This window comes from Pleurodeles waltl, chromosome 3_1, assembly GCF_031143425.1.
Source record: "Pleurodeles waltl isolate 20211129_DDA chromosome 3_1, aPleWal1.hap1.20221129, whole genome shotgun sequence".
NCBI lineage: Eukaryota > Metazoa > Chordata > Amphibia > Caudata > Salamandridae > Pleurodeles > Pleurodeles waltl.
This window is the reverse complement of record NC_090440.1, coordinates 660,676,143-660,695,363: the sequence shown is the minus strand read 5'-3', so window position 1 is coordinate 660,695,363 and position 19,221 is coordinate 660,676,143. Positions and strand designations below refer to the sequence as shown.

At 42.6% G+C, this 19,221-nt stretch overlaps 1 protein-coding gene across 2 annotated transcripts in view; it reads left to right on the top strand.

The window, feature by feature from the left end:
- The window catches only part of TH (tyrosine hydroxylase), a 225,892-nt gene that overhangs the window by 184,558 nt on the left and 22,113 nt on the right, over positions 1–19,221 (top strand). Inside the window, exons 10-11 of one of the 2 annotated variants that reach the window (XM_069223184.1) lie at positions 8,225–8,281; positions 9,358–9,453. In XM_069223184.1, the coding sequence (XP_069079285.1) occupies positions 8,225–8,281; positions 9,358–9,453 (153 nt within the window). The remainder of the gene's footprint in view (positions 1–8,224; positions 8,282–9,357; positions 9,454–19,221) is intronic. The other variant, XM_069223185.1, reaches the window with a different exon arrangement.

Below are 19,221 nucleotides of genomic sequence, written 5' to 3'. Positions count from 1 at the left end.
ATGACAACTGTTGTTTGAATGATGGACACTTAGGTTCGTGAAAAACATGAGTGTGGAAGTTTAATCAGACCTTAGCCTCCAAATTGGCACAGGCACTAAGATCTCATGCCCCTATGGTGGGTCACATCCATCTCCATCTGACATGATGACTGCAAAGGCTCAACAAATTCTGCATCTGAAGCCATGGGAAGTGCACATCTTTCCTAAAAACAAGTAAGACAAAACAGAATGCTGTGCACCACACTGCAATATACTTCAACTCCAGCTCATCAGACAACATAGAGTTACTTGTTAGGTAAATAAATGTGTAGTTCACTGCTCTTTAGATTGGACACACATAAGACTGAACTGCTTGCTTGCGTGAATCCACAATCTTGGTGGACCCGGTCTTACTTGAGGTTGCTACATTCTACTACTCTTTCAAATCATTTTTGTAAGTAAACATTATATTCTTATTAGAAGAAATAATACTGGTTAAAAAATTAAATGATTGTGGTTAATTCATTTGTGACCTGCTTCATTATCAAGGACTAAGGGCCTCATTACGAGGCTGGAGGTCTTAAGACTACAGCCCCGCGGAGGCGGTCAGGACGGCCGCTGCTATGGCAGTCTGACTGCCACATTAAGACCCTGGTGGTCAGACCGCCAGGGTTCTGCCGTCTCTGGGTCCCGATGGGTTGATGGCGGGCAGAGATCATAATCCCCCAAGGCAGTGCTGCATGCAGCACTGCCCTACGCATTACCCTTGCACTGCCAATGCCTCATCATGGGCAATGCAATGCAGGGGTCCCTCTGCCCAACAGCTTCGCAACGTTCACTGTCTGCTGTGCAGACAGTGAACATTGTGAGGGTGCTGGTGCACCCTGCAGACGACAGCATTGCCGCTGGCTTGATTATGAGTCAGAAACAATGCAGCTGCCTGTTTCCCGCTACCTAATTGGTCCAGCGGGGTGGTCACCAAGAAGGCGGGGCCATCCTGTTGGGAGTTTGACAAACGGGGTTTTATGGCCGCCATCTCGTAATCAGGCCCTCATCCTCGGCTGCACAATCTCCCTACTACCTAATTGTCAATGGGTGTTTGGGCAAAATATTTAGGTTTAAACATTGCACACTAGACGGACTGACGGCCACATTACTACCCTGGCAGTGAGACCACCAGGGGACCACTGTCACCGCTGGAAACAAGGTTTCCAGTGGGCTGACGGTGGGCAGACTTGTGGTCAGCCAAGGCGGTCCTGAACATCTTGCCGCCATGCTGATCACAACTCCTATTTCCACCCGCCTTTCCTCGGTTGGGACCTGACATGGAAAGGCTGATGAAAACACAGTGCCCCCACCGGTCAGACTGGTGAGAACATCGCAATATGACTGGGATGGGAGCAGCCTGTAGTTGTACAAATATTGTTCATTAATTATTTTGATTTGTTTTAGTTAATACATTAATTTGAGGTGGTAATTTGGTTAGTATAATTGTTATTCAATTTTTAAAATGAAGTTTGTAATGTGAAGTGTTGTTACAAATGTATTTCTACATTTATTCTACTTATGGTAAGTAATAATTTAGTAGTTGGTTGCTGGGTTTGTAGGGGAATAAAAAGGGAGGTTAATTAAACTACAATTGATTTAAATGTTATGGTAATTATTTTTATTTGGAAATTGATTAATGAATTGATGAGTAATTAGATTAATTGTAACATTATAATGTTTATTTTGTTTAACTATGTTAATGTATATTTTAATTGTATTATTGTTAATAGTATGCTATATTTTATTAGTGGGTTGTTGGGTATGTAGGGTAATAGGGTGGGAAGTTAATTCAATTATAATTAATGTACATTTAATGGTAAATATTGTTTATGGTAAATGAATTACCTAATTGAATATTAACTATTTTAATTGTTACTTTATTTTTGTAATTTATTTTGCTGATTTTTATTGTATATTTTAATTTTATTATTACTAATAGCACATAATTTTTTAGTTCTGGTTTGATGGGTGTGTGCGGGAAAAGGGTGGGAAGTTAATAACATTAAAACATATTTGAAATTAGTATTCAGCTGTTAAAAGAATATCTAATTGATTTTATTAATTTAGATTATTTTTTTATTTTGGTTACTTTTTGAAGTGTTTCATTTTATATGTATATTTTAATTTTAATTCATTTATTTAGTATATTTGTCAAATGTATTTTTAAGGGGTGTAGAGTGAGAACATGTTAAAGTTGTGAAATTAGGTGTAAGAATTGTTTTATATGTCTGATTGATTAGTTGATAATTGGTTTTGTTTAACTGTTTTGTTGTCTTTGCAGTTTTTGAATTTTTTTAACTAGTTCATTTGTAAGTGATTTTGAACGTTTTTTGTTTTTTAATATTGAAATTAAATACTTTTCTAATTCTGTTTAAATATTGCAATTTTTTTGAAGTTAGATAGGTCAGTGTGATTGTAAGTAATTCTGTTTTTGTTACAGTTTTATTTCTATTTTAAATGTAATATGTTCCTAATTAATATAGTATTCTATGTACTGTAATTGATTGTGTCATACTATGCATTACAATAATTTCAATAAATTATGTTAACTTTTATTTCTGTAATTCTTTCAGAGTCCAACACTTTCTCTACTGTTATTTGGTCTTACTATTCTAACGCCCAACACTTGCCCATCAAAATTCTAACCCTTTCCCTGCTGTTGTTTAGACTAGAGTGGGAACAGTAATTATAATCTGAGAATAGTTAATCTAAACCTTCTGAAGTCCAACTTTTTACCCACTTATGCTTATAGTGGGTTTTTAATATTTATTATATTGTTGTTTATTGCTATTTAAAAAAAATATGTTGTGCTTAGAAAGGCTTACTTTTTTACTGTATTTATTTAGATAACTAATGTATTATATGTATATAGTGTTAACTTTTCATTAATTAGTATTTTTGAAAAATGTAATAGTTTTTAAACTATTCTTAATATGTTACATACATTGTTTACATTTCTAAATTTAGTGTACAGTGTAAATAATACAATTAATTTAATTTAGGTATGAATATTTTGTTGATATGATAGTATTTATGTTGAAGTGTTAATGTATTTTACTGTTAATATTTGTTTATGGTATTTTTAAAATATGTAGATATTAAATATGCTTTACATATATATATATATATAATTTAGAAAGATATACTTAAAATTATTAAATGAAGAATACATTGTTTTTAATACACTCATTTAAAGTTGATATTAAAAAAAAACAATATTTTTACCTGACCGATATTCTTATGAATAATATTTTTGACACAATATTTTTGTCATTTACATTATAAGTATAGGACCCTGACATTTTTGCTGAAGATATTTTAACATGATATTTCTGTCACTCAATATTTATAATGACTATGGTGGTCATTACGACCCTGGCGGTCGGAGACCGCCAGGGGTAATGTAGCGTCCGTACCGCCAACAGGCTGGCGGTACGGAGGCCCTCATTACGACCGCGGCGGTAGCGCCGGGGTCGCACCGCCGCGGCCGGCGGTTTCCCGCCACTTTAGCCCCGGCAGTGATAATCCGCCAGGGCAGCGCTGCACGCAGCGCTGCCCTGGGGATTATGACATCCCTACCGCCAGCCTGTTTCTGGCGGTTTGCACCGCCAGGAAGAGGCTGGCGGTAAGGGGTGTCCTGGGGCCCCTGGGCACCCCTGCACTGCCCATGCCACTGGCATGGGCAGTGCAGGGGCCCCCTAACAGGTCCCCGGACAGCTTTTCACTGTCTGCATAGCAGACAGTGAAAAGCGCGACGGGTGCAACTGCACCCGTCGCACGGCCGCAACACCGCCGGCTCCATTAGGAGCCGGCTCCTATGTTGTGGCCTCATCCCCGCTGGGCCGGAGGGAATGTCATAATGGGGGCCGCACGCCGGTTACCGCCAAGGTCGTAATGATCCCCAATATTCTTTCAGTGGTCCTTGTCAAAGATCAAACACCACTCCCTAATTGTTACAGAGAATCGTGGCATTTCGTTATGCACAAGTCCTCTTGACAACCAGACATAACAGGAAATACACTTCACTAGGCTCAGCCAATACTTCTCAGAAAATAGAGCTTCCTTACATTCATGAAGTTACTTATCCTTTGCCTCAGGTCTGCTGGATAAACAGTCTTCCTTTTGACTCTAAGGAAGTGTCCGTATTACCTGTAACTATGATGAGGTGCAACAGTATCTTACTCCTGTATCTCCAAATCATGCTAGATATAACAACACACAATATTGCAGTGGAGGTACAAGGCTTCCACAGCCACTTTTACTGCATACTGATTATTTGAGGTTTCAGAGAAGTATTGGTGATGTCTGAATGACCTGAAAATGCTAGACAGTTCAATCCACAGACCATATGATCTGTCCACTGCCCCTTCCTAAACATAAAAAATAACACCATAGAATATCAGTGCATGAAGAACAGAGACTGTCAGAAAAAGGGCACTTTAGACACCATGGGGGTCATTATGATGTTGGTGCGGAACCGCCAAAGCCCTGGGGGCGATGCTGCCTTCATGCCGGTGCAGTTCCCCAATGGCGTATTACAATGCTCCCACTGGGTTGACCGGCAGAAACATTGCTTTTACGGGAGCTGAGGCCAATACCGTAGCACATCAGCACCCTGAGTTTAGCGCCACTGTGGCTGACCATGAGCCCGACCGCTGTCAGTACTTTGGGAACCTTGTTCCTAGTGGTGACGGCGGTCCTCGGACTATCCGCTGCAAGGGTTGTAATATGGCAGTCGGACCGCCTGGAGTGCGGCGATCCAACCACCACCGTGAGTCTGGCGGTCATTGGCCCTAGTGGAGGAACTTTCCCAAAATGGCACTGCAGTGACATTGCAGTCAAATAGCCCAGTATAAATAATCACAGAAAGCTGAGACAGAAGTTAAAGAAGCTTAAAGCAATAATGTTATTGAATGAAATCCTGATTATTTGTAGCAGATTAGGCGAGGATCAAGGACACAATTTGCCGTTTCAAATGGCAACAGTCAATCAATAAATGAACAAGTGAGTAGCCATGTCCCAAAGAGTAATTCCTTAAGCTAATGAGCCCAATTAGTATTTAATTACTTCTACACATTGAATGACATGTCCCTATATCATGACTACCACTTCACTTGTGTGGATTAGCTCATTGATTCATTGAGTAAAGCTCATTTTCTGACTCTGTACATTTTCACAGAAAAGTTTCAGTACATTTCTTTAATTAAGCCTGCACAAGTTGATTACAGCATTCACTATTGCACCTGCATTGCATATCCCGACATGAGGCCACTTCATTTGAGCTCTGCCAACATTTCAGTGCTACGTGAAACGTGGAAAAGTTACAGATGCACATTGGTTCACTTTGTTGTGCATTGCTTCTAAAGGAAGATGTATTTGATGCAACTGGAAGCAATGATGAATATAAAAAAGGAGGATGCAACTGCTAATTGTGGCAAGCATTCCATAAAATTATCTAAAATCAAGTTGTAGTCATGTGATACAGCATTGATCAAAACCCCAGACAGATAAATAGTAACAGTGCAACAAAATACAATACCAGTGTCCGTAAACTAGGAAACAAGAAATAAATCTTTTGTCACACTAGGGGGCATATTTATAGCCCCTAGCGCCACCTGGTGCACCCTTAGCTACATTTTTTTATGCTAAGGCAGCGTTAAGGAGGCCTTTCTCCCACACCACATTTACAAAGTGGTGCAATGCTTGCAAACCCTTGTGCCAGATTATGCCTGTGCTAGGCATAATGTATGCAAGGAGGGGCGTTCCGATGCTGGGATGCACGAAAAAATGGCGCAGTGCAATTTTACATTTCACTGCTCCATTTTTTCTGTCATTTTTAATGCCTGCTCAAGGCAGGCGTTAACATGATGCACCCATTTTAATCAGTGGACCTCCCTGTGCTTTTCTGCACTAGTGTCAACATTTTTGTCTCTCGTGCAGCAAAGAGCAACAATAGCATCAAAATATTTTACGCTGTTGTCCTAACAACTGCCATGGTGCACCATATTGTCTATACCTCGCAACCATGGAGTCGTTCGGTAGGGCAGGGGTGATGCAAGAAAAGTCTAAATATGCCCTTAGGTCTCAGAATCAAAACAACACCATCAAAAAAAGGAACTTTCTGGAATGCTGTTACAAAGACATCTGCACACGACATATGTTCAGTTGTTTATTTCAGGAAAGATAAAATTACAAAATATCATGGGCACTACCAGGAGACATACTTTATACCTGATATTTTCAATAGATCTCCCAACCAACCATCACAACATTATAGATGACTTCATACATCTAGGATTCCACATTCCATATTTCACCACAAGAATTCAACCTACCACACGTTCCCCCATAAACAAAGCAAGTACACTAAACAACTCAAGAAACCTACCAAAACATAACATTTTCCATTGTGTGGATTACATTTTTTCACTGCTACACAAGCACAAGGTTACACAGAAGTAGGCAGAAGCATTAGGCCACTTCACATGAATGTGCTTCTCTGTCATGACTTATGGCCTAGTCTTTCCCCCAGTTCAATGTGGCCCCTTCACACGTACATGCTGATGTCAAAGTGTAATGCAACTGAAGCCGGAGTCTTGAGAGCACCTCTTCACTTTTCACGTATTCGCAAAGGGAATTTATAATAGAGGAGAATACATCCTGAACAAACAACCTCACATGGAATGACTCACTGTTCCTTCAAGACGTGCAAAGGACTGCTCAGTTCTTCTTTGAGGTGCCACTTCATTAACATCTCTGGGACCGATTACAGTTCTAACTCCTATTTGCTTCTAGGAGTATCCACACGTCCCCAGTGTTACAAAGATGTTTCTAAACTTGCTCTTCCCAACTGATCTCACAAGCTTTCACCCACATATTCTAGATGACTTCACACATCAAAGATTCAACATTACATGTCCACCCACAAGCATCCAAGCTGCCTCAAATGCCTAGTTGATTGCTAGTGAAGCATGACTAAATTGTTTATGTACATTGGATGCTAACTGAATAAAGTCAGCTCAGCAGGGCCTGTTCCAAGGGATGTTATGCTTGGACTGATGTGTCCTTCCATTCCCTGCTTTCCGTGTCTCCCTACATATCTTGCTTATTGAAAGCCACCAATACAGCTGATGCATTAGGCTTTTTTTTTTACCATGTCAATCTTGCCCTCACTAGTTTCCCAAGTAACCCATTTCACCTTTCACTCACTCTCTGCTAATTCTCCTACGTGTATGAAACCATAAACAAGAGTGCCTTTGAGTGACATAAAGGCATCTGCGTCCACCCTTTTGATCAACACCAACATCACCCATTGGGAGAAATAATCCAGAATAACAATTATGTACCTCACTGTTCCATCTCCATTATGTATCAGACCAATTATGTCTACATCTAAGGTTTCCTAAGGCATGTTTGGACAACAACAGGGTTTTATTAGGTAACTTGAGAACTATCTGCTCTGTTGTACTCAGTAGGTTCCCTGTGGCACTTGACAATGTCTGCATTCATATCTGTCCACCAGTACATACATTTTATCTTCTGCTTGATCTTGATACTTTCTAAATGTACTTCATGACATCGAAATTGCATTTTTACCTTCTTCCTCAACAATTCCGGAGGTAACAGTCAAGAAACCACCTTCTTGAGTCAAATCTTTCTTCACATTCTAGTTCACCTTCATGTTTCCCACCAGGTTTCTTTTATCAGACCACCCCTCACTTAACAATGTCAACACATCTTGAAGATGGGTATCCTTACTGTACGCTCCCTTTCGATCATCCTTAGTGCTCGGATGCTCCATGTAGTAGCCACGTGCTTTAGAAATCTTTCATTCATTCATTCATTTTTATGAATTGCTCCCACATCGAATACAGCAATAACCATATAACAATACTTGTCAAGACTCAAGAAAGGAGACTACCCTGTTTAAAAAAAACAAAAACAGCTGTATTTTAGCTTTATACTACCTGAAACTCCCCACGCCCAATGTAAGTTAATTGGGGAAATACATTTTCCCCAATTTGCATTTCAAATTGTTCCTCTTATCTTTTCCCAAATATTGGCATGTATTATACAGAAAACATGAGATGATGAAATATTACACTGAATTTATTTGTGTATTTACGAATTGGGAGCAATGTTCTCACTGTAGAAGGAAACTCATTGTGCCTACTGATGTATTTTGCTCTCTTGCCAGGATATTGGGCTTGCTTCTATGGGAGTATCGGAAGAGGAGATCGAAAAGCTCTCAACTGTAAGTAGAGTTCATCACTGCTTAATCAAGATTACATGAAAGATGTCAGATTGAAGTAAATTATCAATTAGAATACAATAAGAAATCATGTCCATCGACATGTGTACACCTTTATGGCAATGGCAGTTCTGCCAATAGCTATTAAAAACTCTAGAAGCTTCTAGTTCTTAGCAGTGCCTTCGCCTAGAGTTGATCTGGCCATTCAATTTTTAGCCAGGAGCAATGCAAGCCACTTCATTTAATTTCTGTTCTACAAGATATGTGTTAGTGACAGCCTCTGGTCATGTCATAGGTGACATCTTTAAAATGTATCTAGATCTTCTTGTAAACAACCTTTGATCAATTATTAGATGAGGTCATTATAACAATATATAGGTATATAATTGATAGAGGATTTGTAGAGCGCATGTTTGCCATGGCATAGGGTGCCAGGCTCAGATAAGCAAGGGTGCCATCAAATAAAAGTGTTATGGAAGTAGAAAAGAGATGAGTTTTGAGAAATTTTCAGGAGAATGAATGTTTTTTTTAAGCACCACATCTAAAAAGGGAGAATAATACATTCTTTTTTCTAGTGACTATGGGGGTCATTGTGACTTTGCGGACAGAAAAGCCTGTTCGCGGAAATTCCAACGGGGAGGTTGCCGCCAGTGCAGCTGCCTCCCCGCCGGCCCCATTACAAGTTTCCCAGTGAGTCAGAGTTTCTGCCTGTTGGCCAGTGGGAAACGCCCTACAGCATTAGCCGGCAGCAATGCTGTATTGTGTAGGGTGCAAAAGCACCCGTAGCAAAGTTCACTGTCTTGCGACTGCCCATGCCATTTGAATGCACCCCGTCTCCGCCATACTTCACATGGCAGGGTTACCGCCATGGAATCGCTGGCGGAGAAGGGGGTCATAATCCCCAGGGGGGAACTTCTTGCAGCGCTGTCCTGGCGGATTAGGACCACCAGCACCGCCAGACCCTCTTGTAGAGGAAAACTGGTGGTCTGACTGGCGGTGGTAATGTGGCGGTCAGATTCCCTTTACAGAGCAGTGCAGAGAATGAAACCTTGAACTAACCACATCTTGTTGATCTCCAGCTTTACTGGTTCACCGTGGAGTTTGGACTATGCAAGCAGGACGGCGTGCTCAAGGCCTATGGTGCTGGACTCCTCTCCTCCTATGGGGAGTTAATAGTGAGTAGACTGTCCTCTTGGTATAATACAGTTTCGGTTTACAGTCTTCCTGTGCGAAAAGAGAGCCAGAGAGACACACCTAACATAAAGCATGTCTCCAGGGATGTCACCTAGAGCTTTATCAACACACATGAATGTGCTTTACACAGGTGTATGTGGGTGAAGTTCAACAAATTCCAGAGTTGTTCCAGGTCTCAGCCTCAGTCATGTCTCCAGGTCCCTTTTCTTTCCCCCCATCTTGGAAATGTTCCTAATACTGGAAGGAGAGACCAGAGGATTCCAGATGGCAACGAAAATCAGCTTTGGACAAAGACACAAGTTTTGTCTTCAGTATAGTGAGTAAGTGTTTTCAAGTATCACTGACAATAGCACAACAAGTGCATCATGGGCCAAAGCATTGCAAGTTTGCCATAAATACACAAAAGGTACCCTGCGAAATCTCACTCTCATACTTACATAGATATGTTGAGAGAGACACACACACACATACAACAGAAATGTTACAGGCATCAATGATTCATCGTCCCTCAAAACAAATCTAGCACCGAATCAGCAGCATTGCAAGCTTCTGAGACAAAAGTAGAACAGGTTCGAGAGAAGCAGAAGCATGGTAAGCTTGCCTCACATGTCGAACAGGTACAGTACGGGAAGCAGCTACGCATCTGTTTTTAGTAAGTGCAGTAGGTTTAATGAGCATACATCAAGCCGCCATGATAAAGCCATTCTGTACCCTGTACCCTGACATGTGTTTGCATGAGTGCCGGGTGGGGTGATTTCTTTACCCCAGTGCAAAGCAGTTGCATGTTGTGGGAACCGACGCTCATTTATGGGGACTGGGCATGTTTTTCATCATCATACTTTGACTCCGAGCAAGAAAGAGAAATGCCGAAAAGAGAGAAAGAAAAAGGAAGGAAAAGGTAGGACACGGGAGAAAAAGAAATTGCAAAAGTGAAATAAAGAGACAGAAGTGCAGGATGCTTGAAGAAAGAGGCGTTAGATGGAGTCAAGACTAAGCAACCTTGGTTTTCGACAATTCAGACAGTAGGTAGCAACATTGAAACATTTTAGGCCACTGCTATTTTTTTCTAGCAAATTAAGCACTGCTTCACTTGGTTTCACCAAAACGTGCATCGTGGAAGAGGAGGAGTTCATGTTTTAGAGGCATAATAATTTCTAGAATTAAGGTAACAATAATTGACAAAGAGATTTAGCGAGGGCATAAAGGATTGTATTCAGTTTATATCAAATCCTAAGGTCTTCCTAAAGCCCTATTTGTGGATAGCCCTGCCAGCACCTGAAGAATAACCAGCAAAAATTGCAAGGCTAAGTAATTCCTCTTCCAATGTATTGCATTGTGTAGCATGTTGCTACCACACATATGGATCAGAGAGCTGTGTAATCTTTAACTGACACAAGCCAGGCCTTTGTGCCTGGATGGGAGAGTGTGTCTTTACAGTATAATGTGACATATGTAAGAAGTATTGGGAACTGTGTGTGAGAGTTAGAGGAGTGGTCCAAGCTTTTTGCTATAGACTTGTCACTGCTTGTAGGCATGTTTGTGAAGTAGAAGAGTTTTGGATTGCTATGATAGTTCCTTAATGAAAGATCACACATTAAGTAGCCCTTGGGTTACAGTTTTCCAATACTTGCCCTTACTCCACCTCAGGTAGGAGATTTATGAAGTACTCTAATTTTCTTGGAGCCTTTTCTTTACATCTTCATTAAGAGTCACCATGCCCAAAATGTGCTAATTAGTGCATCTGCTAAAATCTAAAATCCCAGGGATTAAAATTTAGCAGTTGCAATATTTAGCCATATTCTGAATTTAACCTTGCATAGTGGAGCATACATTTTGGTTCTAATATACGAATTAGGGTACTTAGGCCCAAATTTATGCTTGTTTAGCGCAGCATTTGCACTGCTTTTTGACGCAAAAGTGGCTCAAACGTACAAAATACAATTGTATTTTGTACGTTTGCCCCGTTTATGCATAAAAAAGCAGCGCAAATACAGCGCTAAAAAACTATAAATATGGGCCTTACTTTGCCAAGATTTTTATGGCCCAGTGTGTTTTGGGCACTTTTCCCTTAGTAAATATCAGTAGGTTTGACTTGCAGAAATGTTACTGGGGAACATTGACCCAGGGAAAATTGCATGGGTGAGGTGTTTTCTGCAAAACTTTGAATTATAGTAGATGCTGTAACAAGAGATATGACACTAACCAGAATTTAATGGGCCACTCATAGCTGCTGGTTTGCTGCTGGTGTTGTGGTTAGATTCGTACAGATTTAACATTCTGGCTAATTTGTAAGTTACCTTACACAGGCTGAAAGGGAGTTTCAGAGCTTGGCGCCCTTTGCTGGAGCAGACTAATTAAGTCGTTCTTTATCTTGGGTTGGTCAAGTAAAAGTCCTGGTCTTAATCTGGGGTTCCTTCTAGGATGGTATGTTCAAAGACTGTATTGCCGAAAATCTGAACCTGCGCCATAAATTGGTTTGTGTGCAAGGCAGAGGGCTTTGAAGAAGATACTTGTGGCAATGGGTAGCAAGTGAAGATGTGGTAAAAGTCTGGCAGTGGGGTTCTGGATGTGATGTGGGCTGAGTAGGAGGAAAGCTGGAGCCCCAACGCACAGACCAGCTGGGAGTGTACAAGCAAGTGACAGGTTGGACTCTTTTGAGAAAACCTCAGGAAAGGGGAGCTATGTCACAGGATCCTCATTATTTACAACATTAATATGGCTACCTGAGAGATTAAATAGAGTTCAGGCCCAATGATAAATCCAAGATTTTTGACATTGCTGGCAATGTTGGGGGCACCAAGTTCCAGAAGCCAGACTGTGCAAGGATGAAAGGTGATCTGTTTTCCACAGGTGAGGATGTGTTTTGATGTGTTGACTTTTAAATAGATAGGTCATCATTTTGCCTTCTGCAGCCAGTCATGGCCCCCGGATGCAATCATTTAGGTGTGTTATTTATTCAGTTTCAGAATGATCTGGGTGTCATTTGCATAGTTGTAGGAGGAGAGGTTGAAAGTCTTCATGATATCTGAGAAAGATCTCACGGATGCATTGAGAAAGAAAGGTGCCAAACTGGAGCTTTGGGGGATACCTGCTTAAGTGTTGAAATGTGATGATTGGGAAGATAGGAAGTTGATTACTTGATGTCTTTATGCAAGGTATGAAGAGCTCCGGTCCTGTACATACTCTTGTATTCACGTTCATTCAGTCTGTACAATAAGATCGTGAGGTGGCCTGTGTCAAAGGCCATAGAGATACAGTGGCGGCTGGTGAACTTAGAAAGTGGTAGGACATAATCGCCTTCATCGATTTAGCATGAGTGCAGTTAATTATGTTTGGTAAGTATGTTCTCTTTTCTGTACATAAATCAACATAAAAAAGCTGTCTCTGGGCCACACCTGAAAACCATTCTAACCAGTTTCCGATGAAAGAACTAGACCACTTGCGGTTATCCCAATCATGTGAATCTCTCGAAGACTCTCTTTATTGAAAGCAGTCATATAATGTACAGAAAAAACACTTCCTGTCTGGTTCTGTACAAAAGCCATCTGTCATTGAGGACGTTCTTCCACCCGAGTCCTTCTCGATGATGTTACTGTAGTGCTGAGGTATGCTACAATTATTGTTTAAAACCCAGTACTCAGTGAGATTTTACAGCATTAAACAGTTCATTTGACAAAATAACAATATCTATGATAAACCCATATTTTTCTAAAAGCTGGTGTTACAGAAAAAGGGCAGTCTGGAACAATTCAAAAACCTGGAAACTGTGATCCACTTCATTTCGTGCACTTGTGTACACTGCCAATAGAGGAAGTAATAATACTGCATAACACTTACCATTAGGTGAATAAACAACAGCTTATTCTTCCAAGCTGAATAAAAAATTGTACACCAGCTGAGGACTTGTTACAATACGCAAGGACACGTTCATTTTTGGGGCACAAGGAGACTACTTGATCTGCCCAGAATCACAGGATGTTGGGCCAATGCAGAGTCTAGAACCCCCATCCCCGGTTCAAGTTGGCAGCCCTGGCAATTACCACATCCTCTACCAAGAGCTTGTTAAGATTGAAACTGAAGTTACTTTGGAAGTTGTGGGGAGGTACAGCAATAGGGAATGCATTAGTCTCAAATATTTAACATATTAACCTTTGTAGGAAAGTACCATCTTGCCTGGCATGTTACCCCCATTTTTCACTGTATATATGTTGTTTTAGTTGTATGTGTCACTGGGACCCTGGTAACCCAGGGCCCCAGTGCTCATAAGTGTGCCTGAATGTGTTACCTGTGTAGTGACTAACTGTCTCACTGAGGCTCTGCTAATCAGAACCTCAGTGGTTATGCTCTCTCATTTCTTTCCAAATTGTCACTGACAGGCTAGTGACCATTTTTACCAATTTACATTGGCGTACTGGAACACCCTTATAATTCCCTAGTATATGGTACTGAGGTACCCAGGGTATTGGGGTTCCAGGAGATCCCTATGGGCTGCAGCATTTCTTTTGCCACCCATAGGGAGCTCTGACAATTCTTACACAGGCCTGCCACTGCAGCCTGAGTGAAATAACGTCCACGTTATTTCACAGCCATTTTACACTGCACTTAAGTAACTTATAAGTCACCTATATGTCTAACCTTTACCTGGTAAAGGTTAGGTGCAAAGTTACTTAGTGTGAGGGCACCCTGGCACTAGCCAAGGTGCCCCCACATTGTTCAGAGCCAATTCACTGAACTTTGTGAGTGCGGCGACACCATTACACACGTGCACTACATATAGGTCACTACCTATATGTAGCTTCACCATGGCAACTCCGAATATGGCCATGTAACATGTCTATGATCATGGAATTGCCCCCTCTATGCCATCCTGGCATTGTTGGTACAATTCCATGATCCCAGTGGTCTGTAGCACAGACCCTGGTACTGCCAGACTGCCCTTCCTGGGGTTTCACTGCAGCTGCTGCTGCTGCCAACCCCTCAGACAGGCAGCTGCCCTCCTGGGGTCCAGCCAGGCCTGGCCCAGGATGGCAGAACAAAGAACTTCCTCTGAGAGAGGGTGTGACACCCTCTCCCTTTGGAAAATGGTGTGAAGGCAGGGGAGGAGTAGCCTCCCCCAGCCTCTGGAAATGCTTTGTTGGGCACAGATGTGCCCAATTCTGCATAAGCCAGTCTACACCGGTTCAGGGACCCCTTAGCCCCTGCTCTGGCGCGAAACTGGACCAAGGAAAGGGGAGTGACCACTCCCCTGACCTGCACCTCCCCTGGGAGGTGTCCAGAGCTCCTCCAGTGTGCTCCAGACCTCTGCCATCTTGGAAACAGAGGTGCTGCTGGCACACTGGACTGCTCTGAGTGGCCAGTGCCACCAGGTGACGTCAGAGACTCCTGCTGATAGGCTCCTTCAGGTGTTAGTAGCCTTTCCTCTCTCCTAGGTAGCCAAACCCTCTTTTCTGGCTATTTAGGGTCTCTGTCTCTGGGGAAACTTTAGATAACGAATGCATGAGCTCAGCCAAGTTCCTCTGCATCTCCTTCTTCACCTTCTGATAAGGAAACGACCGCTGACCGCGCTGGAAGCCTGCAAACCTGCAACATAGTAGCAAAGACGACTACTGCAACTCTGTAACGCTGATCCTGCCACCTTCTCAACTGTTTTCCTGCTTGTGCATGCTGTGGGGGTAGCCTGCCTCCTCTCTGCACCAGAAGCTCCGAAGAAATCTCCCGTGGGTCGACGGAATCTTCCCCCTGCAACCGCAGGCACCAAAAAGCTGCATTACCGGTCCCTTGGGTCTCCTCTCAGCACAACGAGCGAGGTCCCTCGAATCCAGCGACTCTGTCCAAGTGACCCCCACAGTCCAGTGACTCTTCAGCCCAAGTTTGGTGGAGGTAAGTCCTTGCCTCACCTCGCTGGGCTGCATTGCTGGGAACCGCGACTTTGCAGCTACTCCGGCCCCTGTGCACTTCCGGCGGAAATCCTTTGTGCACAGCCAAGCCTGGGTCCACGGCACTCTAACCTGCATTGCACGACTTTCTAAGTTGGTCTCCGGCGACGTGGGACTCCTTTGTGCAACTTCGGCGAGCACCGTTTCACGCATCCTTGTAGTGCCTGTTTCTGGCACTTCTCCGGGTGCTACCTGCTTCAATGAGGGCTCTTTGTCTTGCTCGACGTCCCCTCTCTCTTCAGGTCCAATTTGCGACCTCCTGATCCCTCCTGGGCCCCAGCAGCGTCCAAAAACGCCAAACGCTTGTTTTGCGTGTAGCAAGGCTTGTTGGCGTCCTTCCGGCGGGAAAACACTTCTGCACGACTCTCCTAGGCGAGAGGAATCCGTCCACCAAAGGGGAAGTCTCTAGCCCTTTTTGTTCTTGCAAAAACCGCAGCTTCTTCTGTCCAGTCGAAGCTTCTTTGCACCCGCAGCTGGCATTTCCTGGGCATCTGCCCATCTACGACTTGCTTGTGACTTTTGGACTTGGTCCCCCTTGTTCCACAGGTACCCTAGATTGGAAATCCACAGTTGTTGCATTGCTGGTTTGTGTCTTTCCTGCATTATTCCTCTAACACGACTATTTTGTCCTTAGGGGAACTTTAGTGCACTTTGCACTCACTTTTCAGGGTCTTGGGGAGGGTTATTTTTCTAACTCTCACTATTTTCTAATAGTCCCAGCGACCCTCTACAAGGTCACATAGGTTTGGGGTCCATTCGTGGTTCGCATTCCACTTCTGGAGTATATGGTTTGTGTTGCCCCTATCCCTATGTTTCCCCATTGCATCCTATTGTAACTATACATTGTTTGCACTGTTTTCTAAGACTATACTGCATATTTTTGCTATTGTGTATATATATCTTGTGTATATTTCCTATCCTCTCACTGAGGGTACACTCTAAGATACTTTGGCATATTGTCATAAAAATAAAGTACCTTTATTTTTAGTATAACTGTGTATTGTGTTTTCTTATGATATTGTGCATATGACACTAAGTGGTACTGTAGTAGCTTCACACGTCTCCTAGTTCAGCCTAAGCTGCTCTGCTAAGCTACCATTATCTATCAGCCTAAGCTGCTAGACACCCTATACATTAATAAGGGATAACTGGGCCTGGTGCAAGGTGCAAGTACCCCTTGGTACTCACTACAAGCCAGTCCAGCCTCCTACAACCTTTACATAAAATGAAACCATGCCACTTGAACACAGCATAGCATAAATACTTTGCAAAACATTTAGCTAAGCTGCATTTTGTTCGCAAAGCTTGATACCTTCAAAAACCACGACGTGAAAGCTACAGGCTCTTTAAAGGTGAACTCATCTCTCGTTCCCGCTGCATGCTGCTGGTTATTGGCTTTGCTGGAAGAGATAACTTCCAATCAGTGTTTTATATGGAACTATAGAAGTCCAGGAACTCACTATTTAGAGTTCCTGTTTGCTCCTGAGAAGTGCCCGGACTCTCCCATTACTGTCCGCTACTGAGTGCTTGCACTTCTTTAAGGTACTCAGTACTGGACAGTACCTGCGCATTTAAGGCACTGTTTACAACAGTAGGCCTTGAAGCTAGGACGGGAGCACTCACCACATGAGGGAAGGACTCTTCAAGTGTATTGCATGTGTGATGCACTCCTTTAAGCAGGGATAATGCTGACTCGCTCTTCTGACGACATTCCACTCACTGCTGATTGGATGTTAGTTAGTGCTGGGGCGGAGTCAGTGAGTCCATCTGCTTGATGCACTTTGCCCCATCCCCTCACAAACTCCAACCAACAGTGAGCAGAAAGAAAAGAAGGGTGGAGCCTATGATTTTCCTTTAAGCCTGCACCACCCACTAACATGTTGCCTGTACTTAAATAACCATATTGTTGAAACCCATAGCACTGACTTGGCCCAACCCAGGGCCATAAGAAACTCACCCCAGGGCCGATCATACCACTAGCACTGAGAAGAGCACACACTCCTTCTATTACATAAGCACTCTCACTTCTGCTTCAGGAGCAACTGAAAACTGCGCTCAGCACAGCCACAGTTACATGCCCTACAAGGAAAAAACACCCAACTCTCAATCCTTGTACTGAGCTATCAGGGCCGTACTGGGAGCCCAGAGCAGCCCTGGCAAATTTTGTCAGACCAGCCCTCATAGGCTGCACAGTGAGCACGCCTGACCTCTACAAAGGGGTAATGGTGGTTCTCCCACCCCCAAGAAGATTTGGGGAAAAATGCCAAAACGGAGCATTCTACAAAATTGTTCATTATTCAATTGTATTAGTGTATTACGTTTCTAAAGCATAATAATGATTACCTTTCAGTGTACCAGGATACAGCAATCTTTATTGAGATTCTTCAATGATTCCCTCACCCTCTAACAGGACCTCTCATCTCTCCATAGCCCCTTTCTAACATGTATTCAATTTGTCTCATAGCACCTCTCTTTCCAGCGTAGGCTGTTAGAGCACTTTACATCACACAAACATACTGAGACAATGAATCATACACTTGTAAATCAGTGTATAGAAAATGTTGACTAATGGGACTACAAGGTGTACGACTCATGTCATTCATGCTGGTAGGAATATTTTAAGAGTGCTTGATCTGGGAAAGCGTAAACTCAAATTCAGACCATAACACAGTGGCTAGTGTTGAATTTAGTGCTATCAATTTATTTCTGCCCAAACAAACCCTTTTATCAATTGCACAGTAACAAAAGGAGCTCTGTGACAAAAGCAGTATTCGACTGAGCTATGCACATAAAATACTGTTCTTTGATCTCCACAATATAGGTTCTTTGCAGGAGGAATATTAACCCTTTGCACTGTATTAGACAAGTCAAAACTGCAGCTAGACCCTGATGTTCCTCAGGTAGGTACATTAGCCACCAGATTTATCTCGGCAATTTTATTGTTGCCTGAAAGCAGTTGGATAAACAAGGAACTCTGCAGTGCTTTTTAAAATGCTGCACTGCTACAAAAGTGGCCCATCTCCCTTCCAGCCGCCCAGGGAGACGCCCAGACCAGCCAGCACGGCCTTGTGAGCTGCTCGTGTATTCCATTCTTCTAATCAATTCTCTTCCTCTCCTCCTCTGAGTCACAGTGTACTGCCCCTTTCGCCCACATGCACCAGCAGCCCCTGCAGAGAGGTCAAGTAGGAATGCTGAAAAGTAGCTTAATGCATACCAAGATGGTGATTAGGGATGGTTCTAGTTCATATGTGCTCATAGCTGATGCTACTGCAATTAGGAAACTGGAGTGTCACATCACAGGTTTTAATATCACTGTATGGAATGGAATCAAAAGGCACATGCTCTAAACGTTCACTGCCTAAGAAACCATACAGCTAAGCTACGCAATAGAGAGCTAGTCTGGAGAATAAGCCCACCCTGCAGAGTCAGATGATTTTGTAGAGATATAGTAACGGGGGCAGAGGGGTGACCTCGCAAGATCTAATATATCTACCAACCAGAATGAAGTGATTCTTAAGAATACTGAAAACTCCATAATTTGTGTATTAGTTTGAGTATAAGAGTTTATCTTATTTTTTTATTTAATTTAATGACCCAGACATCATCCCCAACCATACACAAAGTACTATGAACTGAGTAAAATTGACAAGTATGCACGAAGAAAAGGAACTCACATGCAGTTGTTAAAACACCACTGAAGGACTTCCCTCTAATGTTTAAGTGCTGTGGTTCTCTAAGGATTGCGGCTCACTCTCATTGTTCCACATCCATCACAGGTGGCACTCTGTAGGTTTCATCCTGAATTCAGATAAC